At 41.7% G+C, this 25,327-nt stretch overlaps 1 protein-coding gene across 4 annotated transcripts in view; it reads left to right on the top strand.

Moving 5' to 3' along the window:
• Nucleotides 1–25,327, top strand: part of MCC (MCC regulator of WNT signaling pathway) — a 425,462-nt gene that overhangs the window by 290,074 nt on the left and 110,061 nt on the right. For all 4 annotated transcript variants that reach the window (XM_027035816.2, XM_027035812.2, XM_015070216.3 and 1 more), the window contains one exon: nt 23,334–23,447. In XM_027035816.2, coding sequence (XP_026891617.1) covers nt 23,334–23,447 — 114 coding nt within the window. The remainder of the gene's footprint in view (nt 1–23,333; nt 23,448–25,327) is intronic.

Genomic DNA, 25,327 nt, shown 5'->3' with positions numbered 1-25,327 from the left:
CCCCAGTTCCTCCATAGCAAATTTGCAATTGCATACAGCTTTCTTAATATTTTCCTGAGCAAGTTGAACGAGGCTTTCAAAAGTCCAATAAATTATGGTGGATATAGCATCATCTCTACTTATCTGTCACTGCTTTTCCTCCAGTGTGAGAGGCTAATTGAACACCAACTATAGTAATCTGATTTGCATTTTCCCTGTCAAATGTGCCATTCTCTGAATAGCTAAATTAACTAGTCTTCCTGGAATATACCCAAATGTTGAGAACCATTTAAGACTTTTCAAAACCATTTGGTCTATTAGCTCTGTCTTGAGATAAGCAGAATAAATGAGTCCCTGAAATCAAAGGGAAACTAATTGTAGTACCTCTTTCCAGCTTTGAGTCATCAAAGCTTGACTGTCTCAAGTATGTTCTAATGGGGTTCATTATTTTGTTTGTTCTACATTTGATAATTCTGAGATAATTTTACATTTGCATTGTTAATATCCATTTTTCAAATTTTGTTGACATGTCTTTATTTTCAGGAATAATAATTTATTAGGCTTCCCTTTCAAGGCACAAAAGCTATGCATGCCCATTGTAATAAGTCAAACAACATAGAAGTATCCCATGAAATAGCCAACTCAGTCCCTTTTCCTCCATATATTTCCATCTTCCTCCTCGATGCGTGTTAACAACTTTGTGTTTATTCTTCAATACCTATCTTTCCTCATATAAAATACACAAATATGGTGAACATTTTTATAAAAATAGATCAGACTATATATATCCTAATTTTAACTTTTTTAAATGAAATATTATACCATAGTTTTCTAAGATCTCCAATAGACCTCATTCTTTCTCAAAGACGCAAAATATGGGGTATGCCACAGTTTATGTATTCACTCCCTTGTAGATGATCACTGTGTTTTGGTTGTTTAGTTCAGTTGTTGTCATCATTACATTGCTATAGCACCTTTGTAAATATATCCTAAAACCAGTAAATTAAGTCAAAAGAGGTGCTCCTTGGATATCCTAAATAATGAATGTGATCCTGTGATCCTTACCGGAAGACTGAACATGATTCACATCATTCCTTCCAGGCTCCACCAGCAGGTTGATTTTTCTGAGTTGAGTTCCTTCAGCAGCACATTGGGAAGAAGATGGGTCAGGAGCACTGAGTCAAGCCATCTTTTGGACCCAGGTTGCTTCTGTCTCTACCTACCCATGTCCTTGGGCTATCACTCTTTAAGTGTCCTAAATCTTTCTTAGCATTGGCTCTAGGACTTTGTTTTTGTTTTTCAGCTCTTAAGACTTTTTTCCCCTTTTATTTGAGAGAGAGAGAGAGAGAGAGAGAAAGAGAAAGGATCCCAAGCAGGCTCCATGCTCTGCACAGAGCCCAACACGGGGCTCAATCTCATGACCCTGGGATCATGACCTGAGCCAAAATCAAGAGCTGGATGCTCAACCAACCGAACAACCCAGGCAACTCTAGGACTTTTAAAAAGTAGTTCTCTGATCTCTCTCCTCCTCTCTCTCTACTCCTCCATGGCAATGATATAAAAAGGACCCCACTCTAGTAAGGTTTCTGTGGTTCTCAAGCATACATTCCTAATCTGTGATTTTAGTTCATCTTACTATACCCCATTGCTACCCTCCTCTTTCTTTTGCCCTTTGTGTTGCTATTGCCATAATTTAGAGAGGTCCCCATCTTTGGATTCATTATGCCGTTGGTCAGAGTTGGGTGCAGTGGCCTGTAACTCCCTTGTACACCTTTGCTCAGTTTACATACAACAAGTGCAGAGTAAGGATGCTGTTTTAGCCACTTTGGGTTAGAGCTACTAACCCAAATAAGATATTCAAGACAAAAAAAAAGTCGTAGGTCACTTTGATTTCAGTCTTTCAGTAACTGTATGTGTGCTTGCACTGTACTAGCTGTTAGGAATAGAATACACTGAGGATAAAACAGATGTGTTTTTCCTCAAGGAATTTGTGTCTAGTAAGGAGAGCCACTACAAAGAAAATTGCAGTTGATAAATGTCCATGTTTTCAGGTGGCATTCAGTCTTATACTTGACTTCACTGACTTTGGGAGAGGTGGGGATGGGGAGACTGGAAGTTCTGATCCAAGCCCTATGAGATTTAAAAAAAAATCTTCATAGTAATTTTATCTGAATAATAAATAGCTAAAATATTTTTGAAAAACAAAGGGAATATTTTACATTAATGTAACATTAAACATTAAAATACTGTCATTTAAAATAGCATAAAAGGATTTAGTTATATCATAATGGCTGCAATAAGAACAGTACAAAGGGCTTAATTATTTAGTAGTACTAGGATAATTATTAAGTAAAAACAAATTTGGATTTGTAATTTATGTATACAGTGCAATTCCCCAATGGAGTAAAGTTTTTAAAAACAACTGCATTTTTATTTTTTTTTAATTTTTTTTTCAACGTTTATTTATTTTTGGGACAGAGAGAGACAGAGCATGAACGGGGGAGGGGCAGAGAGAGAGGGAGACACAGAATCGGAAACAGGCTCCAGGCTCTGAGCCATCAGCCCAGAGCCTGACGCGGGGCTCGAACTCACGGACCGCGAGATCGTGACCTGGCTGAAGTCGGACGCTTAACCGACTGTGCCACCCAGGCGCCCCAACAACTGCATTTTTAGAATGAAGAAAATACACATAGCTATCTGATTAGAGTGGAGAAGGAATTTCTAAACAAAAGCAGAGGGAAGAAATCTGTAAAGGAAAAGACAATAATATAAAACACAGATGTAAAAAAATGCTATATAAGTTAAAAGGTGAACAGCCACTTAGGAAAGAATATTTTCAATACATATGGTGAACGATTAGTATCTCTAATACACATCAAACTCTAAGAAGTCAACATCCTGTCAAAATGGGCAAAGAACATGAACAGGCAATTAGAAAAGTAAAGCCACATGTCTAATAAACTTCTGAACAAAGTTTAGCCTCAAATAACCAAGGAAATGAAGACTAGAAGTCATTTTGGAACTATATTGGCAAAAAGAGTATTTAAATGATGTGTCTAGATTTGTTGGCAGTAAAGTAAAATAGATACACCTAACAGAAGTATTTTATAACAGCTGTTGTGGGGAAGCAATTTCATATTCAGAGGCTTTGGCCAAATAATTCAATTTCCAGGAATTTGTCCTAATGTTCTTCACTGCAGCACTATACGACAAGGAAGATTGGTTACACATCCAATCATTGGTTGTTGGTTAAATATGGTACGTCTAGCACATAGGTAATTATGTTAAGATGGACAGATGGCCATGGGTGAGGTCGTCTTTCTTGTAGCCTGATTTGTTCTTGGTTCTGTCAATGTGTAAAAAGTGTGGAGAAAGAGAAAACTCTTGGATCTGCCACCCTGGTCCTTTTTATTCAAACAAGATTACTTAGAAGGGGAAGATATGTATATGGAAAATAAAGATTTCTCAACTATAAACCTGTAGGAAGTATGCGACCACATATGGAATGAAAAGAAAATGAGGCATATTCTGTATCCGTATGAATTGCTGAAGAAGCAAAGAAGCTGTGATAACCTCCAAAACCTTACCCAGGCTATTCAATAACCTTAAAGAGGAGGTGATTTTGACACCTGAGATACTTACTTGTGTTGTTTTGTGGTCACATGGAGAAGCTGTGCCAGTCAGCTCTGAATCCTGTCTCATTTTTTTTTAAGTTTATGTATGTATTTTGAGAGAGCATGCACATGCAAGTGGGGAAAGAGCAAAGAGAGGGAGAGAGAGAATCTCAAGTAGGCTCTTGCTGTCAGCACAGAGCCCAACACAGGGCTCAGTCTCATGAACCGTGAGATCAGTGACCTGAGCTGAAATCAAGAGTTGAATACTTAACCACCCAGGCACCCCAGAATCCTGTCTCATTTTTAAGTGAAATTTGGTCATCAGTATTAAGTTAGGTACCTGGATTGTTTGAACTGAATTATGTGCTTTGGTAATAACTTTCCACTGGTATCTGTCTCTACTCAATGAGTGGAGAAAAGTATCCTATGTGTTTTCATAAAGAATCCTTTCCCTAAATACTTTTCTTTCTAAGGCTTACGCAGTGCCTGAAGTCAGTCAGCCACATCTGGATAGCTTTCCATTTTACTTTCTCTAGGACAAAATGTTCAACTGATGCTAGATGAGTCATGGAGGCAGGGAGGGGAGAGCCTTCCTTAGGCGGGGCTTCCTGCAGTAGTGTCAATTACTGACGAGTTCCATGACTCTTTGGTTGACAAACAGATCTCTCTGAAACTCCTTGTGCTTTGATACCTCACAATTTCTGGAGAATTCCTTCTCAATAACTTCTTTTCTTGGAGGCTGCCTAAGAACCACTGTGAAATGATGTGGGACACGGAGCTACATTTTTTGGGTTAAGGGGGTTTCCACCTTCTGCTTGTCTGTGCATTTTTGCCCTTGTTAGCTAACTGCCAGACGAAACCTTAATACGTTTGGGGCAGGAATGCAGACTAATCGGTACCCACGTGATGAAACAGCTTTATTTTCTGTGCATCCTCCTTTAGTCTCCAGAGTTATGGCTCCCTGTCTGATGGGAAATTACCTTGTACCTTGCTATGGTTATGCCTTGCAGAATTTGTCTCTGGAACTTCCTTGTGGATGTACGAAGCTGTGATAAGATGTTTTGTGCTGAAAGCAGATATCTGAGTGAACTTGCAGTAACTCACTTTCTGTGATTCATTGAGGTCATGGCCAAATGCCCCAACAAAGCAGAAATGCTCCACGGAAGCACCAGACATATTTAAAAGCCAAAGCTTTTAGGGACAGTCATTCCCAACACTTTAGTGAAGTGTCAGTTCAGGATGCAGAAATCCCAGTATGGGAGCCAGATGCCTATCCTTGACTTTAGGAGACCATTAGTGTAACAGTAGTGCAAGTGATTTGGAAATACTTGCATCCTGACCCTCAAATTTCAAGACTTGCCCTTAAAGATCCATTCTCCTTAAGGCTCCTTTGTGGGCGCAGAAAACATCAGAGGTGCTTGCTTATACTGTAACTGCTGACTCCATTAGCAAAGAGGCTGTCATCCATAACATGACTTGTTTTCAGACTTAATAAACAGAGGCAGCATAAAGTGTGTTAGAGATGAATTTTAAAGACCTAAGTAAGATAAGTTAAATATAAAAGTCAGTAAATACCCCCTTGAACTGTATCGTATATTTTTATACCCAGTATCCATGGGAGGTAGATAAGGTGAATATGAGCTTTCACAGAAAAGTAAACAGGAGTGGGTGGGGGTAGACAGAGGTTGGGCCCTGAGGTACTTTAGTTACAGGCACACACAAAAAAAGCAGTGAGCTTCTCATCATTCATGTGGTTGTGTTTTATCAGAAATTTTCAGGAATGTGGCTTCCTGCCTGAAAGGTAGAAAATTGCATATTGCCCAATCCAGAAGAGAAGGATGATTCTGCCATGGGGTAGAAATAAAGTACATTGAAGAAGAGGAAGGAAAAAAATGAAAGAAATAATGGAACCAGGTACATCCTGTGGCTCCATTTGTCCTCGTTCCAAAGAAGTAGTTGCTGGAAGGAAAGAAAGAAAAAAAAATAATGTGGATACCACATTAATTAATTATTTCTTTCCATGAAGACAAGACCTGTCAATGATCTTGTCCTTTGACAATAAATTTTGTGCTTTTTATTAAAATTCCTAATTTTACACTGGAGTTGAGATATGGGGTAGATTCATCTAATCTATCACAGTAGCTATAGCCAAGGTATCGTGCATTTGCCATCCCCAGAAGAAAGTACGCTATTTAACCAAAGTGAAGTTGGACAATGCATAAATGCTGGGGCAGAATAGAAACATATCATTTATGCCTATCTCCCAAGCAGTGCACTTTGCTGGCTGGTCTCTGAATTGCCTCTTGCTGCGTGAATAGCTACTATTAAAGAAATGAGGCATTTTGTTTTCCAGACAGCCCTCTGATTGTTCCCTACACTCACACAGGAGTGCCTGGCTGCAGAGCTTTCTATTTTTCTCCTAGGTCATCCCACAGCAGTTCAAAAGGTGATCTGTCACGGGGAAGAGTGCAAGTCAATGCATTTTAAGAAACCAGCCTTGTTTCTCCCCACAGCCAGAATGTGACCTGCACAGAATATCTGAACTTGAACATTAACCTCTTTGGCTCTGCACCTGAGCAGTTTGACCAGGTCTGAATGAGAGAATTATTTTTTGAGAACAACCTCAAGCTGTATCTTGGTCCACAACTCAACTCCACCTAATTATCTAAGGATAAATGCTCCTTGGTGTGCTTGGCTGGGAAGGTGTGGGCATGGTGTTATAGGAGATGATGCAAAATGAAGGCTTTGGCACACTTAGGTACAGGAGTGAGTGGTCCTTCAAGAAGTCTTTCAAACAGCCCATTAAAAAAAAATGAGGTATAATTGACATATAATGTTATGTTTCAGGTATACAGCATAATGATTCCATATTTGTCTATGTTGCAAAATGATCAACACCGTGTCTAATTTAACATCCATGATCATGCATAATTATAGAATTTTTTTCCTGTTATGAGAACTCTTAAGATCTCCTTTCTTAGCAGCTTTCAATATGCAATACAGTTTTAACTACAGTCATCATGCTGTATACTACATCCCCATGGCAATTTATTTTATAACTGGAAGTTTGTACCTTTTGACTCCTTTCACCCAATTTCACCCATCTTCTCCTCTCTCTCTGGCAACCACCAGTCTGTTCTCTGCATCTGTATGCTTGGTTTTGTTTTGTTTTCCCCAAAGAGCCCACCTTCTTTTTTTTTTTTTTTTTTTAAAACCTACAATGTTAATTTTCATCATTGTTATTTCCTTACTTTCTCCTTCTGGATTTCTTGGCTTCCTTCAGAATTAATGGCTGCCTCCTTGTATATGGCATGTCCATTTCATTTCTCCTTTCCCCCTGTCCTTTGGTTTGAATTCCTTCCCCCTTTCTCTCTTCCCTTACCTACAAAAGAGCAAGAGCAATGCAAATCAGTATCTCTTCCTCCCCAGCAGGCATCTGGGATGGTGACAATTCCAAAATTTCTATACCGCAAGGACTCAGTATACTCTGGGGCAGGGGTTTGGGGAGGGGGAGACACAGAGGTCTTACCTTGTCTATTTTCTTAGCCAACACAATCTCTACCTGGATTGATTGCTTCTATTAGATGCCTGCAGGAGAGCTAGCAGGTATTATGGGGGCTGAAGCTTGCCTAAGCTATTATTACTAGTCTAGCCCAAATTCAAGGGATCTTTGCTTTACAGACTTTAAGGGGTAAAATGCAGTACATGGAATTAGCATTGCCCAGTCCTTTGTCGCTGCCTTGCTCTCCCCTCCCCACCTCCAGTCTGTTTGCCCTCTTCTTCCCCACCCCCAGTCACTAAGAGGGCTTAATAAAAAACCACAGACACAGCAGAAAAGCATGGGTTGCTATGGCCTGCACCCCACTCAAACTTGGAGATCCAGAATTCCATAAACCACAAGAGTTTTGTGCATATGATATATTTTGGAATTTGAACTCACTATAGGAGAGGTCTGCTTTACATTATCATCTTTCATAGCACAGCTTTATCATTCTGTATCTCTATTAATGTATTTCTGTGGAAATCATTTAACTTATGGGGCATGGCTAATCTTTTTTAAAAGTTTTTTTTTTTTTAAGTACATGAATAAACGTTGTTTTTGTCCATAAAATGCAGCGGGAAAAAGAAATGCAAGTATGTTTTTTCAGAAGGTTCCAAAGAACAGATCATTTAAAGCACTGGTCTGAATGGATATGAAGCTACTCTTAACATCTGGAATTTATTAGGAAAAAAGAACACATATTCAGCAAAATTGTAATGCTCCACATTTAAGTTATCAATTCCTTAAGGCTCCCTAGCTGCCATGTTGGTGTGAGGGGGTACTGCATACGCTCTCTAAGCTCCAGATAGGCTTGCTGGGTCATGTCCACAGTTTAATGCGCACGAGCTATGTGAAATGACTAAGGAAAAGTCAGCTTAACCTTGTTGCTTTACGAGGACTCTCTCAGGCTCTGTGTGTCCTCCGGAAATGATGTGATATGTTCCCACTTTTTCTCTGTGAACATAAATCTACTGCCCAAAAGAATATAAAATCTGGAATGAGGTGGGTTAAGTTTGTAATTTTAAAAGTTTTGAGGCAGTAGGGACTCTTTGAATAATTTTAGTTTCTTTTAAGATGGCAATTGAAAGGGCAAACCCATACCACACATTAGGTGTGCTTCCCCTAGGAGAGATTGTTTTAAAGGTGTGAGGGGAGATTCCATCTCTTCCATTGCCATTTAAGGTGGAAGTTCTCTGTAACTTTTTCACCCTGTCATTTTGGGAGAGGGGGAGCTGTTCCTTATGTATCAATCACTTTAAATATCCAGTTCCGTTTCAGTCATTTTGTGGGTAGCTATTGCCCCTGCAGGTATGTAAATGCTATAGTTCTCTGGCCACAGTGCAGCAGGGAACGAAGTGCACCAATCCTGTGTTCCTGTAAATGCTGTTCTGTTAGCAATCGCTATCGCTAGGGATTTTAAAAAACCCAGAGAAGAAACAAAAGGCTTACTTTGAGGTGCCTGTGCTTCCCTTGAAATAGCCTCTGTTTTTCTTTGCCACATAAGAAGAAATGTCCTCCATAATTGCTCTGTGTGTTGACTCGCCTTTTTTTTTGCCCCAGCTAGTCTATTGGTGTAAAACGAGAGAATCATCAGACAGGAATGAATTTCAAGAGGCTGTAGACTAAACTCCCAGGCAGGACTGCACCCACATTAGCCCAGAGAGCTGAGACTCGCCCCTATCTTGAAAGGTTTTCTGGGAGTGAAATTCCACAGCCCTTGTGGCACCTTCTAAGACCTAACAAGCCTCAGTGTCAGGAGAGTCTTTGGGAGCAAACCCGAATCCTCATGCTGAAATGTAAATTCTTTATCTCAGCTGTATGCACTCTGGTGACTCTCCACATAAGAGCTCATCATATGCCTCTCACCTAGTGCTAATTTGCCTTCATCCTTCTTGCCTCAGAGCTAAATAATCCCATTTCACATTTGTGATATATTTCTGGGAGCCCAGAACGAAGCTCACGATTTTTTATAAAATGATGCCCTGGATTGAGATTGATGGGAAGATTATCTCACCGTGTCTTTAGATTTGTAATCCTGTTCATCCATCTCAAAATGGTATAATAGAATCAGCACAGTTTTATAGTTAGCATTTCAGAGTTGTGACTGCACAGGGCGGTGCATGCCAGCCTCCAAGGAGAGTGCGTCTAAATATCAGGCAAAATCTTGTTCACCGTTTTTTCCACCCCTGCGTTTAGGCCTATGCCTCATGACTGACAGCGTCAACTTCTTTAGCAGTGACGCTAAGCTTTAATAGTTTGGGTAAATTTTGGGTTTTGTATTGTTGAAACTGCAATATTTCTAGTCGCTGCCAGATTTAGGCTTTCCTTTGACACTTTTATTTAGATTGGAAATGTTTCATTCTTAAACTGCCTAGGAATCTTTAATACGTTTTCTGCTCACTGCCTTTCTGCTCTCAGGAAACAAAATAAAGCAGTTTTAGGGGAATTTTTTTTTTCTTTTACTAGTGCTCTGTCTCTAAGGAAGGAAGTAAGGGGCATGGAGGAAGTAAACATTGCAAGAAAGTCAAGGGTTAGATGTCCCCTTGTTTGGCTGTGGCATGTTTGAACTCCTATCAGGCCAAACTTCTTGGGCTTGGGAAAACACAGTTCATCCCTTATAAGCACAGGAGGAATGTAGTTTGCAGGTGAACCTGTGTGATGGGAAGAAAGCGATGCCCTATCCAAAATACGTGATAAAAGAACACCTTACCTCTAGGAGGCCCTGTGCTAAGGCTCCCCACCTCCTGGGCAGCCAGATAGTTTGTCTCTGTCCCCATCATGGAGCTAAGTCCAGAAGCATGTTTGGATTTGTTGCGAGCCATGCCTTACAGGCTGGGAGACAGTGCCTTCTTCACTGGGGGCTCCTTTCACTCGAGAAAGTCAGAAACAGCTCATAGTATCTGTGCCCAAGGGAACATTGCTTTCACCAGTCCTCTGGTGTGGCCGCCTCTTTATCTTTTCTGCTGCTTCGCTACCAGGTTGTTATAGAAGTGCCAGGACAGCAGAAGGGCAGAGATGGGCCCTGGCGCAGGAGATTTCACATTGTCCTTAATTCCCCACCTGCAGTCGGTGAGTTCTGCCACGACTCCCACTGGAATTTATTCATTTCAGAGTTAGTCCGTGAAACAGAGGGTCCAGGAAAGGGGAATAAACCAATAAGAAAGTTGTCCAGGCATATGTGATGAAATGTGCTCCTTGTAGGGGAGGGGGGGGGGGGGAAGGAAGCTTTGTTTTGTTCTTTTATTTTATTTTATTTTTGAAATTTTTTTTAACGTTTATTTATTTTTGAGACAGAGAGAGACAGAGCATGAACGGGGGAGGGGCAGAGAGAGAGGGAGGCACAGAATCGGAAGCAGGCTCCAGGCTCTTGAGCCATCAGCCCAGAGCCCGACACGGGGCTCGAACTCACGGACCGCGAGATCGTGACCTGAGCTGAAGTCGGACACTTAACCGACTGAGCCACCCAGGCTCCCTGAAGCTTTGTTTATTAAAATAACGCCAAGCTGTGATGTACCTGTTGGAATTTCTATTGTGTTGTGATTTCTAGAGGCAAAAGAGGAGAGTCGGGTGCCTTTGAAGGATGAGGGCTCCTTACAGGAAAGGAGCAGGAATGCTGTCAAGCTGGACGCAAACCACAGTGTTTCATATTAGCGGCTCACTTACTTGTGTCAGAGTTTGGAGTTGCAGTCGTGACATCTTTGTGATTTGGCAAGGGATTGTGCAACACTCACCGATCCTGGCCAAGCTGGTGCTGGCAGATCGGGTGGGGGGCACCCCCGCCTTGGTGGGTTAATGGCTCACTTGCATGCACAGGGTCTGTGTGGGTTTGTTTGGCCCCTCTCCTACCCTGTAGCTCCTTCCCTTCAGCCCTGAACACAGTCAAAGCAAGTACTGGGGATCTCACTGCAACTCCCTTCTGGTACCAGCGGCTTTTCCAGTTTGTGCAGCACTGCTGTAAACCATCTGGTGCTGGACACCATCCAAGTCTGCAATCTTGACGACTCTGATTCTCTCTCTTGGTCCAGTCACGTCGCGGGATCTGGGAATGTGCAACCCTGGATAGCTGTGATAGATGAGGTGCAGTAATGGTAAATGGGATAGGTCAGCTTGGGAGTTTGGGGTTTCAAGTACTAGAAAAACTGACTGTGCCTTGGTTTTGTTATCTGCAGAATGAGGTAATAATAGCTTCTATCTTGTTGGGTAAGAATTCAGTGAAACCCGTGGAAGGCAGTTGGCATGGTCTCTGGCTCATAGGAAGTATGTTGGCCAAAATTCATCTGGAGTGCTGTGCTTGGTTCTAGGTAGTACTTACAAAAAGAACATTGACCTGCTGGAGGGATAGAGAATTGTCCTAGAGGTTTGATAACCTGGAGAGGAGTTAACGATTTGGTGAATTACCTGAAGAATTTGGTATAGTAAACGTATTGTTTAAAATAAGCTATTTTAAGTATATATTTACATGTAGAAAAATATCTGACCTATATTTGCGAGTGATGTGATCTGTAGGTGGTGGGGTTAAGGATAATGTAAATTCTATCTGAATTTTCTAAATTTGTCCATTTAATAAATATTGTCTGAAGTTCCATCATGGGCCAGGCTTAGTTCATCTTGTGTATTGGCTGTATCCCTGGTATGTTGACTTGTGTGCCTCCCAGGAACTCATAGTCTCACGAGGGAAATGGGTCAGCAAAAAACCTATATGATACATTGTCAGGTACTAATAAGTGTTATGAAAAATAAAGAGGAGTAAAAGGGTAGATATGGGGTAGGAGTAAGGAAAATTTGTTCCAGGTGGCTGGTGGAGACAGGTAGAAAGCAACCTGAATGAACCAAGGGAATGAACATACATATGTGAAATAATGAATACCATGTTGATTATTATATATATATTTCTGTTTTGTTGACAGCATAGTGTATTATTCATATCATGCAGTCTTTTCACCTAATCTTTTGTTTTTTCTACCATCATGAACAGAGCTTTGTGCACATCCCTGTTCACAGTAACTTGTATCTTTTTACCATTCAGATATATTTTCATGAAAATTCATTTTGGGGTCACTGTATGTATCCCACTTGGTTCTTGATCATCTCTTACCTTGTGATATGAGGAGCTAGGAAGTCCGGGGGAACACACTGGGCATGAGGCTAAACCCAGTTTCTAGGCTGCTGAGGATTAATGTGTTTGCGTGCTTTTCTGCAGGACCAGCCCTGGTGCAGGAGCAGTGGATTCAGTTGCACAAGAGGAAATCAAAGTGTAGATTACTGTGATTAATGTGTTCTAGGCCTCAGTGTGATGAGTCATTCTGATTGCTTAGTCAGGGTTTGTGAAAACAAGAAGATAGAATAGTAACCATCACTGTTTTCAAGGCTCAATTTTATCTTCACGCTTCTTAGCAAGCTCAACGTGTGGCATAATTAAGACGATAATGGTCATTGTGGCTCACGTTCAGCCAGGCAGCACTGTGGTTAAGTGATTGACTTATAGTATGTTCGTTGAACCCTTTACAACTCTCTTTGGTTAGGTGGGTGGGTATGGTTTCCATTTTACAGGGTGAATAAACTGAGGCTTGGAAAATTGTAAAAGTGTACCCAAGGTTGAACTGGTACTCAGGTCTGGGGTTTTTATTTATTTTTGTTTGTGATAAAGCTTTGTATTTAATCATGAACGTTTTTTTGCCATCATTTTCTTCCCTCTTCTCCCATTTTCTTCCTTTTCAGAGAGCAAGATAATTCTGGTTGTGGCTGATATTGGCGGGGTTAGGCGATTTGGAAAGGAGAGAGGATTCAGACCTTTTCTCTGTAGCTGAACGCACTGTTCTCTGAACAATCAGCAGGACCCCTGATGGGAGAGAACATTTGAGCAGATTTGAAATGTGTGTCTCTTGCTCTTTCCTGGTGCTTTGGATTAGATGTAACAGTGAGTGTAAAATGGCCCATCAGTTAGCAGCCTGTGGTGAGGAGGGAGAAGTCAGTGCCTTCTCCTGCCTGTGCCTTTGCTGAAATGAGAACTGGCATCAGACGTTTTAAAGGGATTTTCTTTAAATGTAGTGCATATTAAAGTATTTTATTAATTTTTTTAAATGGTTATTTTTAAGAAAGAGAGACAGACGGACAGACAGACACAGGGTGCGAGCAGGGGAGGGACTGAGAGAGACGGAGACACAGAATCTGAAGCAGGCTCCCGAGGCCCTGAGCTGTCAGCACAGCGCCCAATGCGGGGCTCGAAGCCAACAAACCATGAGATCATGACCTGAGCTAAAGTCGGATGCTTAACCGACTGAGCCACCCAGGCGCCCCTCAGTAATTTTAATGGTTAGGTATGCACTTAAAAATGATTGTATCGAATATTTCAGTAGTCAACATCTTAGCTGTGTCCTGTGCTTTAGTGAAAAGTCTGAAAGCACATGCCTGGAGTTTTGTATACTTAGAAATTTCGCATGTATGTATACATGTGTTAGTGTTATATGTATAAGTATGTATCTGTGTATGTATGCACACAGACACTCAAATCTAAGTGTTCAGTAGTTTTCCCAAAGAAAAAACACTGTCCTCAATCCAGTAAAAAATAGGGTCCTTCCAGAGCAGTTCAACTATTGCTATAAACATACCTTGTCCTTTGCTAATCTGCAGAGTTTATTGACTGTTTCGCCGTTAAAGGTACTTGGTTTCCCTAGAATGGGGAATTCAATACCTGCTAAATTGGATCAGTATAAAAATTTATGAACAGTGCAGGCCTTATCAGGGAACTCTTTTACTCCTGTTCATAGAATTCTCTGTGGGAGTTTCTGCCTCAGGGATCACATCAGTATTTAGTGCACGCTGAAATCTTAATGTCCTCTGATTAGCAGGATTTCATTGTTACACTGTCATCTCTTCCATGATGTGTCATTAGGATGCAACACACCTTGAAATTTAAGTGGGTGCTACCAGTTTATTGCAGTGTCTTTATTTTGTCTGTGTTTCTTTCCAAATATCCTTGTATATACATGTAATTTTGGTTTTCCATGAAAATAAAATAACACTACAAACAGTAAGAATTTGTTAACAGAAAGTAGTAAGCAACTTACTGGCAAATATTGTACTATAATACTTGTATAGTAAATTTTAAAAATCTATTAAGATTTTTTTTTTAATTTAGTAAACTTAACAGATTTTTTTTTAATTTATCATTTTTTTTTTCAAACAAAAGGTTTCACCTATTACTGAACCAACCCACCAGTGCGGAAGTACAGAAACAGAAAAATTATTTTTCCAGGAACAGAAAAATCATTTTTCCAGGAACAGAAAAATCATTTTTCCAGCAAAAATGTCAATTGCCCAGGTGGTAGTGATACTTAAAGTGATAGGTATGAGCGAATGAGCTTGATAGAGCATGAATATGGGCACCATCAAGTGTGAGCTTGATAAAGCATGAACATATGCACCATCTCACGTGACCTTGATAGGGCATGAATAGGTATGCCATCTCATTGTGATTACTTGTAGACCCAGTTTGGTTTTTCTCCAGTGCCGCCTCCTGGAGCTGTACCTGATTTTATCACCAGTTTTCATCCAGATCCACAAGGGGATGGCTGGGGTGGGGGTGGAGTTCAGGTTCTGCTTTTGTTTCTTGGCCAGGAATCTCTGGATCCTCAAAGTCATGAGAATACACAGTGAGGAACAGTTAATTGCACATACTGCAATAATGAAGTTACAAGGAGAGAGCTCAATTTTTTTTTTATTTTTGAAGATCAGTTAAAGTAACCTTTTCTCCTATGTTCTGTTTATTTAGCTTTTCACCTACGCTGCAGTATTTTCCTCTTTACCTTGTAGGGTGTGGAAATAGCTGGAGATTAATTTCTCTCTGATAACTACCTGCGTGTGATATCAGCTGAATGGTCTTTTATTTCTCAGTGTTGGAAGTTTTAAAGAATTGATGTCCTTTTGCCCGTGCTAACTTTGCAATTCTGCTTTCCCTTCTTATAAAAAGAACCCTCTGTCGAGACCTTATCTTCTCAACAGTTTCATGGGTGTCTGGGAGGATCTCAGAAGGGCTAGGATAGTCTCTTGCAAATCAGGAGGCATGGCAGTTATGAGCCGGGCTCCGGGATTAGACAGACCTGAGCTTTCATGCTAGCCCTGCCACTTCCTCGTTTGACAAGGTGCTGAACTTGTAAGCCTCAATTTCTGACCTCCTTAGATTGGGGCTAACAACGAAGCATACTCATAAGGCAATGTGAAGAATGATTGAGAAAGTGCATGTTACATGCTTAGTGTAGCACCTAGCACATAGTAAGTACCCACTTGTTAGTCATGTGATGTATTTTTACTGAAGCATATGTTCATGGATGGGTAGGACGGAGGATTGCTTCAAAGCTGCGATGCCCAATCTTGGACAGCTCCCCTTTTTGAGAGCCACCTCCCTGACCATTTATTTGAGACAAAGAAAGAGTGGCTTTAGGTGTGGCCACCTTCACGGTTAGTACCTGAGCCCTGCTTTGTGATTTGGTGCCATCACCTATGTCAAGCACCCTTGGATGGGGACAGTTTTTCTTCTATGAATGATACTCTCGTGTTACCATGTTGAAGAAGACTTAAATGCTGTTTTCAACAACTGAATTTCAATGGAGGTTTAAAAAGTAACTTGGGCCACTGATCTCTCGGTGGAAGTATCAGGTAAAAATGAAGGACAAAAAGCTGATGCTTTCTGAGTTGATGGAGGGCAGCAAAAAGTGATTTGCATGCAGTGAGCAAAATCGTAGATGATATTTAATGAGTTTTGAGTTTTAAGGCCACGAGCAACGTTTTTTGAAGTTAATACACAGCAGGCACTCCTAGCTGGAGTTCTAGCAATAAATCGGAATGTTCTAGTCCTGGAAGCCACTGAACAGGCCTGATTGTGTCCATCTGGGAGGCAACATTACCCTTTTGCCAGGGAATTTGTTCTTTGTGTATCTGAATTAGAGCACCCGGGATGTGGGGAGTCTTGGAGTGGAAGCTGAGTGAGGCTGCTTTTTCGTGTGCAGATGTCTCCTGCTATTTCCAAGGACAGGGCTGGGATACACACACTTATTCACTACCCGGGAGCTCCTGGATTGCCATATGGGAGAGTGGGAAAGAGGAAATGTGGATTTGATGAGCCTTGTTTCTCTGGGTCTGTTTCATTTTTTTACAGTGAGGGAATTAGACTAGATATTCTCGATTTCCCTCGCCAGCAGGAAGATTGCGTGTGATTCTGCGTGCTCTTTCAGTTTCTACGAGAACGATCTTTGCTGATCAATTCTATGTATAGTGAAGCATCCTTATATGGTGAGCTTCAGCAGATTCTTTCTGGGACTACTGGGCAAATAAAGTACCTAAAGCCCCAAGTGCAGAACTCAGCATGAGGCCTGGTCAGGTGGAACGTGCCAGGAACACACGCGTATAGGTGTAAACCCAGAAGAATCTTAGAGACCATCTGGTACAAGCCCTTCTCAGAGGAGTGTAAAAGCTGAGGAAGTTAAGTGATTCCCCCAAATTCACACTGAATTCAGCTGACCGCCAGCCCCAAATGTCATCACTGCTGCTCAAGGGCTTGCCCTGCCGCCTCCCCATGCTCCTCCCATCCACAGAGATCCTTCCCCTGCCAATGCATGCATTTGGCCTCTGACCTCGCATCCACCCACCCACATACATGCACACATACAGGCACAAGCATACGCATCCCACGAGCAAGGTTGAACAGTGATGTAATGATTTAGAAGTGCCAGCGAGGCCCATGGCAGAGATTAGAGCACCGAGTGCCTTTGCATTAGCCTCTGTTCCACTTTTTATCGGTTTTCTGCCCCTGACTGATTTTCTGCCCCACTCCATGCCTGCGTTTCCTCATTTGTCAAGAGGTAACAATACCGGTTTCCCAGCATTGTGGCAAGGATTAAATGAGATACTGCATGAAATGCACTTAGCCCAAGCAGCAGTTCCCAAGATAGAATTCTCAAAGTATGCCTAAAGATTGGCATTGGGGTTTTGACACTGCCCTTTCTTCTGCAGGGCTCTGCAGCTGATTCAGTTGGGTAATGTGTAGAAAACAGCAGAACCTGTCAAGAGCGTGTACGTTCAGTAATGTTGAGTTGTGCTGGTTTCTTCCTCTTTAGCAAAGAAAACAGTTCACTAGGTGAAAGAATTTGGCACTACCTGTCGTCATCACTCAAACCTAAGCAAAAATGGGGTATACCTTGTATTTGGAAGGCAGGTGGCTCAATTAGGACAGAATGGTAATTCCCATCATCACGTAGCAGAAAGGAAATAGAGGTACCTTGGCAGGGAATGACTTCTAGAACACCTCAGGTAGCACCAGAGCAAGTAAGACAGAAAGAAAGAACAGGCACAGTTTGCCCTGGATGAGCTTACCTCCCACCAATGCAGGGAAGGCCGCCTCTGCCATCACACCATTAGTGCTCCATGGTGCCTGTGTCTGGATGGAGATTCTGGAATGAATTCATTCCTCTGTCTCAGGTGTGGCTATGGAAGACTTTGGCCCCTTTGAAGACAGTGTTGTTGAAGGGTAAACCAGAGTCCCAGAAAGATGGGTTAAAATGGCGGGTGTAGAATTTGGCAGCCTAGATTCAGGTCCTGGATGTCCTTCACCAACTGTGGACTTTGGGAAAAGTACTTGTCCCTCAGCAAACAGGAAACCCTGGCTTCCCTGCAGGCCACAGAGCTCGAATGTGATGGCGAAGGTCCAGTGGGCTGATGCAGGGGAGAGTGCTGTGCAAACTGGATAGTGTGGGGACATGTTTGTTGCTGTTGCCAGTAGTAGCAAGGTGGAGAAGCACCTTACAATTGTAAATACAGAGCGATGCTTCTGGAGACTCCTTTGAGTCACTGGGCTGCTGGCTTAAAAGGGCATCTTAAGAAGTGTGAAAAAGCCCTTTGTCACACAGCTAATATGTAACAGGAGAAGCATCTATCCATGTAGCCCAGGAGGAACTGTCACAAAGGCACTGCTGGCTTGTCACCCGGGCCTCTGGCGTCTGTCCTAGGCTAAGCAAGCCTGTTCTTAGAGCTAGTTGAATGATGAAATACTAGCGAAGTAATGTTTCATCCAAAAATAACAGCCATTTTGACAGTTATCTTGCAGTCAAATTTCCAGGTGGTTTAGTCTCATTTGGACACACACTATAAAATGAATGTGAGGCAGGTCTCAAAGCAGCCTGGGGACTTAGTGCCTCATATCTCCAGAACGATGAAGTAAGTATGGATTTATATCCGTCTGTCAAGGTCCCATCCCCACCTTGCTTAGGCCTCGGGTAAAATTTTCACAGAGATTTAAGAGCCTTGGCAGTCAGTTCCTTAAGATAAACCTTAGGACTTCAGCAGAATCAGACAAAGCAGCTATGGTCTCTCAATCCTATGCTGATATCCACAAGGAAGTAAGCTGCTCCATGACAGGACCGGCTTACTCACTCATCTGAGTGTCCTACCCACTACCTTTGATGGGGCTTAGTCTGGGAAGCTTGTTGACTTGAAACTTGTTGACTTAAAACTTGGCTGGGAAAGGGAAAATGGGCCTTTGTTGAAAGCTTATGTGGTTCCAGACACAACGTGTGAGTTATTTTTTTTTTTTAAGTTATTTATTTATTTTGAGAGAGCGAGTGTGTGTGAGAGCAGAGGAGGGGCTGAGAGAGAGAGAGAGAGAGAGAGAGAGAGAGAGAGAGAGAGAGAATGCCAAGCAGGCTCCATGCTGTTAGCACAGAGCTCGACACAGGGCTCAATCTCAGGAACTGTGAGACCATGACCTCAGCCAGAATCAAGAGCTAGACGCTCAACTGACTGAGCCACCCAGGCACCGCTGTGCGAGTTAGTTTACGGATGCTGTCTCATTTGTCTCTATGGCAACCTTATAACAAAGCGATTAAATAAACTATCTAAAGGTAGTCCACCTACAAGTGGCATAAATGAGATTGGAATCCAGGCTTCTCTGGTTCTTTATAAATTAGGATTAGATCGACTTCATTTGCTAGAATACTTCAGCATAGTAGTGGCCTATACAACAGAAGTCTGGAGTCAACAGTCCAAAGGTGGTAGGAGCAAGTTTTGGCTCTCTGGAGTATAGACCTCATCTTTAAGGAGGAGGATGGCTGCTGGGGCTCCATCTACCACATTCATGTACCCCAAGCAGCAAGGATAGGGGGAAAAAAAAAAGGGTATGACTTCTCTCAGAAAGATTTTCTCAGAACTCCCACATAATATTTTTGCTTATGTCTCATTGGTCAGAACTTCATCATACGGCTACTCCTAGCTCCACCTGCAAGGGAGGCTGGCAACTGGGATGTTTTAGCTGAATGACAGTATGACCAGCCCAAAATTAGGGTCTCATTCCTGAGTATGAAGAGAAGAATGAATTGGGGAGGACACTAGCACAAACTCTGAACGTTATATATGTTTTTTTCTCTTTGGTTAGTGAAACATCTTTTAATGGTACTTTATGGGTCATATGTCTGAAGCTCTGAGTCAAGGTAGAGGGCATTTCCAAACTCAGAAGACAAGTAAAGAGATCTCAAAAAATGGTATACGTGTAATTTTCCTATTACAGATATTTAACAATTTTGGTTACTTTTGTTAAATTTATCTTTCTAGAATTAAAACCCACTGTTAGCCCTTTTAAAAATTAGCCAGATAGGTGCACCTGGGTGCCTCAGTTGGTTAAACATCTGGCTTTTGAACTCAGGGTGGTGAGTTGAAGCCCCATGTTGGACTTCGAGCCGGGTGTGAAGCCTATTTAAAAAAGTATACCCAAAAAGACCTCTCGGCTTCTTATTTTTTAATACTTGCCTTGGCAGGACATAGGTTGTGTGATAACTTGTAGTGTTGCTCTCAAACCCTCTAGCCTTTGAATTTGCAGGGATATCAGGAGGTCTGTCAGAATGAAGGGGAACAAAACCCAAAAAGATGGGAGGTCGAACTAACTTTTGATTACTGAGTTATTGATGGGGGGGTCTTCTTGTAGTGACAACTTAGCGTACTTCATGCTCAGTCATCAGGCAGTAAGGGGGTGCCGTCAGCCCGATTCTAAGCAACATGTCTGTTTTAGCCACTCTGCCCCCCACTCTGTAGTTAGTTTCTGTTGAGTAACTGTCAGCAACATTAAAGAACATGTGTATATTCTACTTTGTTGTTGTTTTTAATTTTTATCTTCTATCAGAAGAGCTGGTTGATGGGGAAAGAAGATGCAGCCAGGAGGAGAAAGAACCCTTCGTAGTTTTTATGCTACAGCCATCATGTGCAGAATATATAGCCACAACTCTTTTGTTTCTTTAATACAAAAGCCTCTTTTAAAAATAACACTTGGGGTGCCTGGGTGGCTCATTTGGTTGAGCTACTGACTTTGGCTCATGATCCAGGGGTTTGTGAGTTTGAGCCTCGTATCAGGATCTCAGCTGTTAGCATGGAGCTGGCTTTGGATCCTCTGTCCCCGCCTCTCTCTGCCCATCCCTCACCCATTCGTGTGTGTTCTCTCTCTCCAAAATAAACATTAAAAAAATTAAAAAATAATACATATAAATTAAAAAAAAACTTATTAAACAATTCTAACTAATTCTAATTCTTATTAAACAATTCTAATTCTAGCTAATACGTTAGAATGTTTATTTTTCTGTTACATTTTTTTTCTTTTATAATCAGAGGGAAATACTTTAAGTAAAGTTTTCATCCACATAAAAAATTGAAAATTACCATCACATACAACATCATATAGCGGGGAAAGGACACTGGTGGCCTTGGTGCTAGTGTTGAGTTATCCATAGGATTTTGAGTAAGCAAGTCAATCTCTGGGTTTTAGGTCCTCACCGGCAAATCTGGAATGGGAGATGTCAAGTACCCAGGGCCCTTTCCCCAAACAACTACGATTATGACCCATGAGAGAGTCTACAAAACTTATGTGGCATCTGTGGCTTCTTAATTTGGAGTTTATGGAAAGAGTCCAGACTGTGTTATCACCATAATTAGGTGAAATACATGCATCAACCCCAAATTTATATTCTTCTCTAAGAGAAGAATCTGTCACCCGCATGGATTCTTAAGGAATTTGTGACCCAAAGAAGGTGAAGAACAACTAGTCTACTCTCATTTCATAGAGAGGCATCTTCCATCCAGGAAAACAAAGAGACTTGGCCCAGATGCACATCGTATGGATCTTCCTGGCAATCTGGAGAGCTGATAGGCCCAAAGGTGTTATCTGCTCCAAGCTGGATACTCTCCCCAGTAGGGATGACCCCCTGGACCCTCTCTGCCGTGTGCTTTGATGGAAATAACTACTCTGTGTGTCTCCTCATCTGGCCCAGTTTATGAAGTTAGTGTGGAATGTAGAGCTTCCTCTGTCAACTTTTCCCTCCTAATTCTCCCCCAAGTCCTTCAGGTTGTCCTTCCCCCAGAAGTAGGAGGGAGATGTGGGAGAGAGGAGGCATGTCTAGGTTTATATAGTTGGAATCTTTGTTTCCACTCCTGTATTTCTTAAAGAACATTTCAGCTCCCCAAGTATTTTATCCTTCTCTCCAGAGAAGTGGTAAAGCCTCTCCCAAGACTCGACAGAATGTGTAACAGACCACAATGTCTGACACTGAAAGAAAATTCTCAGATTGACAGTTCAGAGGCAGAGGGGGCAACCCAGCTGTCTAAAGGAGTGAATTTGAGTCCCTCTCCACCCTCCTGGAAGCAGAACAGCCTCAAAAAGATTGTACAATGGGAACACTGTGGTATTTGTGCTGAGAATTCATCACATAAAACCTTGTATCTGAAACCCAAAGTGACCTTTTTCTGGGCAGCCGTAGCCCTACACGAGAAGGCAAATACCACCAGATTGCCTGACATTTCCTTTTTTAAATTTCAAGCATTCCTAATTTCAAATCGGCTATTGATCTGTTGGTTTGCAGCCCTGATGCAATTAAGCGAAGTCACATTCACTGCTGTTCTAGTCTAACATAAACAACTGCTTTGATAGCCCAGACTCTGCCCTGTACATCCTTGTCCTGTACTCCCCCTCGCCCCCCAACAAACCTACCAGCCAACATGCAGTTGCAGAAAAGCATTTTCTAAACCTGAAATTAAAATCTTCAAAGTTGAACTGTGTACTGTCGTGCCACGTCCATCTTTAAAGATCATGTTTATTTGCTCACTCCTTTAACTCCCTCTTGGCAGAAGCTACTAAAAACCTGCAAGGAAGGAAGGTTTGTTCTGATTGCAGCTACTCACCCAAACATAGTGTACAATTCAGCTGGGGAACAGTCTGAGTTCCCCCTGGGAACTGGTGATGAAGACCGATGAGAAGTAGTGACTCAAAGGGCCAAGAAGGTTGAAGGGTGTTGCTCTGGGATCAGTGTGTTGAACAGATCCTAAACAGATCTGTTTAAGCCATTGGCCTGGAAGGCCACAAAAGGCAGGTGTGGTAGCTGTTGGTGCAGCTGCAGCTCAGTGTTTGAGCTTGGATGTTGAGCAGATTGAGATCCCAGAAGTGCAGGGTGGTACCCCTTTGCTACTGTGCTGAAGAACATCACTTGTAGCTCCTGTTAACCTGAGGATGTTGGCTGGGGACAGAGATCTGGAGGGGTTCTTTGTTTGTCTTTTCCTAGCATCCTTATCAGCATTCTAGTTCTGCTCCTACGAGAGGGTCTACTTGCCCAGAAGGAGCATCTAGTCAGGGTAGTCTGTGTGGGGGACAATGAGGAAAGATGAGCTGGCAAGGACCACTTTAAAGAGGTCCTGGGGGAAAAAAAAAAGACCTCTCCCAGTTTTTCTTAATATTCAGCCCCATGGTCTGTCTGTACATGTGGCAATATGGGTGATTGAACTGCCCTATTCACCTTTCATATTTCCCAAAGGTAAAAAGCTAATTTGGTTCTCCCTTTCCCTTGCTGCTCAGGTTGAGAATCAGGCGACCCCACACCAGCTCTTAATCTCATTCTCACTGAGTAACTCAGTGAAGGCCCTGAGAATGAGAAGCGTTGCTCTCTGTCCTGATTTAACCACCAAAATTAGGTCCTGCTGCCCACACATAAATCTTCTCCCTGTTACATTTAGGGTGACCATATAACCTGGCTTGCCTGGAAGACACCTGATTTAATAGCACCCATTGGAGATGATGCATTTTTTTAATATGATCACACTAATTACAAGGAATGAAGGGAAGGAATGTTTCTGCCAAAGGATCTAACTAACCTTGTGCTCCTTTCTTTCTGTTGCCACAGCTCCACTTGGCAGCCCTGGCATCACTCAAGGGAGATATAGTGGAGCTTAATAAACGTCTGCAGCAAACAGAGCGGGAACGAGACCTTCTGGAAAAGAAATTGGCCAAGGCACAGGTAAGGGATCTGGAAAGTTTTTAGAAAACATTTGTGTTTTTTATTTTAAGAGAAAACACAGAGGGGCACCTGGGTGGCTCAGTTAGTTAAGCATCTGACTCTTGATTTTGGCTCAGGTCATGACATGTCCCATTATCCTTGATTTGTTGAAACCATGCTTTCAACAAATGAAGAGCAGAATGCTTCATCTTTCCATTAACATTTTTCAAGTTCATTAATTACCTATAATCCTTGGAAATTGCCCAGTGAATTTTTAAATATATTATTACGAAATTGTAGATTTAAACATATTTGGGTTTTATTCTGTTGTAATTATTTTCCTTACAGAAACTCAAATCGTATTATCTTTGGCCAGTATGAATGTCTTGATGTTGGCTTTGAGTCTTTTGACATGAGTCTGGTAGTTACTCCAGACTCATCTAGTGCATTTTTTGTCCCAAATATGGTAGTGACCATTCCCCAAGTAGCTCTTGTTTCTCTCTGCAGAAAATGATACTTCAGTACCACAGTCTGGGTGCAAAGGTTGCTTACTGCTTCTAGGTTAGTCATTGCTTTCAAGCTTCCTTTATTAGACACAGCCAGGGAATTCTTTATTCCTTATTTATTTAGATATTAATATTAAGATAAAATACTTTAGGAGTTCATACTAATAGCTGCGGTTTAAATTCGGATTACAAAGGCACTTTTTATTTAGCTTCTTGTATGTTTATCTGTATCTCCTTCCTTTCACGCTAAGAATCCTGGTTCTTAAGGTTTCAGAGGATGATTAAATTAGAATATTCTGTAATTACTTACTTGCTTCATTCCATAGTATATATGGTTTCAGAATAGGGGCGCCTGGGTGGCTCAGTCAGTTAAACGTCCGACTTCAGCTCAGGTCATGATCTCGCGGTCCGTGAGTTCGAGCCCCGCGTCGGGCTCTGTGCTGACCACTCAGACCCTGGAGCCTGTTTCCGATTCTGTGTCTCCCTCTCTCTCTGCACCTCCCCTGTTCATGCTCTGTCTCTCTCTGTCTCAAAAATAAATAAACGTTAAAAAATAAATTAAAAAAAAAAAAGAATATTACTACCACTATGACAAATGCAGTTCCTGAGAAGAATTTAATTTGGTTTTTTTGTTTGTTTGTTTTTGGTTGCATTATGCTCTCTTCACTCCTCCAGTTACTTGCAGTTGTCCTCTATCCACCCTGCCTGACCATATGGCCATTGCAACTCATATTCTTCCCTTCTAGTCCTCATTTGGTCTTCGACAAGTAAATATATATTTCATGTTTACTGTGGTCCTTATGTCAATGTTCCTCTGTTTGTTTATTGCCTGAAGCTTATTTTCTAGTAGATTCCTCAGGGAGGGCTCAGGGGAATAATCTTCACCAAGCTCTTGCTCATTAATGATGGTGCGTGTGTGCCCTTTGTACTCGAAAGGCATTTCTGCTAGATATAAAACCCTTGGCCCATCTTTTCTTGGCTATGTCTCCTTATTCTTTTATTCAACACAGAGCGTTGCCCTCAAAGTCTGATAATACAGCTTTCTTTGCCTCACAAGACACTTACTCTAGACATCCATGGCATATTTTTTCTTTATTTTTTTTAAGTCCAGTAATTTTACTAGAGTAACTTTTTTAAAAGATTTTATTTTTAGGTAATTTCTATGCACAGTGTGGGGCTGAAACTCAACTCTGAGATCAAGAGTCATACACTCCACCAACTGAGCCAGACACAAGCACCCCTACTAGAGTAACTTTTTTTTAACCATGTTTATTTATTTTTTTAAATTTACATCCAAGTTAGTTAGCGTATAGTAGAACAATGATTTTAAGAGTAGATTCCTTAATGCCCCTTACCCATTTAGCCCATCCTCCCTCCTACAACCCCTCCAGTAAC

This window comes from Acinonyx jubatus, chromosome A1 (genome assembly GCF_027475565.1).
Source record: "Acinonyx jubatus isolate Ajub_Pintada_27869175 chromosome A1, VMU_Ajub_asm_v1.0, whole genome shotgun sequence".
In the NCBI taxonomy this organism is placed as follows: domain Eukaryota; kingdom Metazoa; phylum Chordata; class Mammalia; order Carnivora; family Felidae; genus Acinonyx; species Acinonyx jubatus.
Note: the sequence above shows the minus strand (reverse complement) of the source record. Positions and strands in the feature narration are given on the sequence as shown.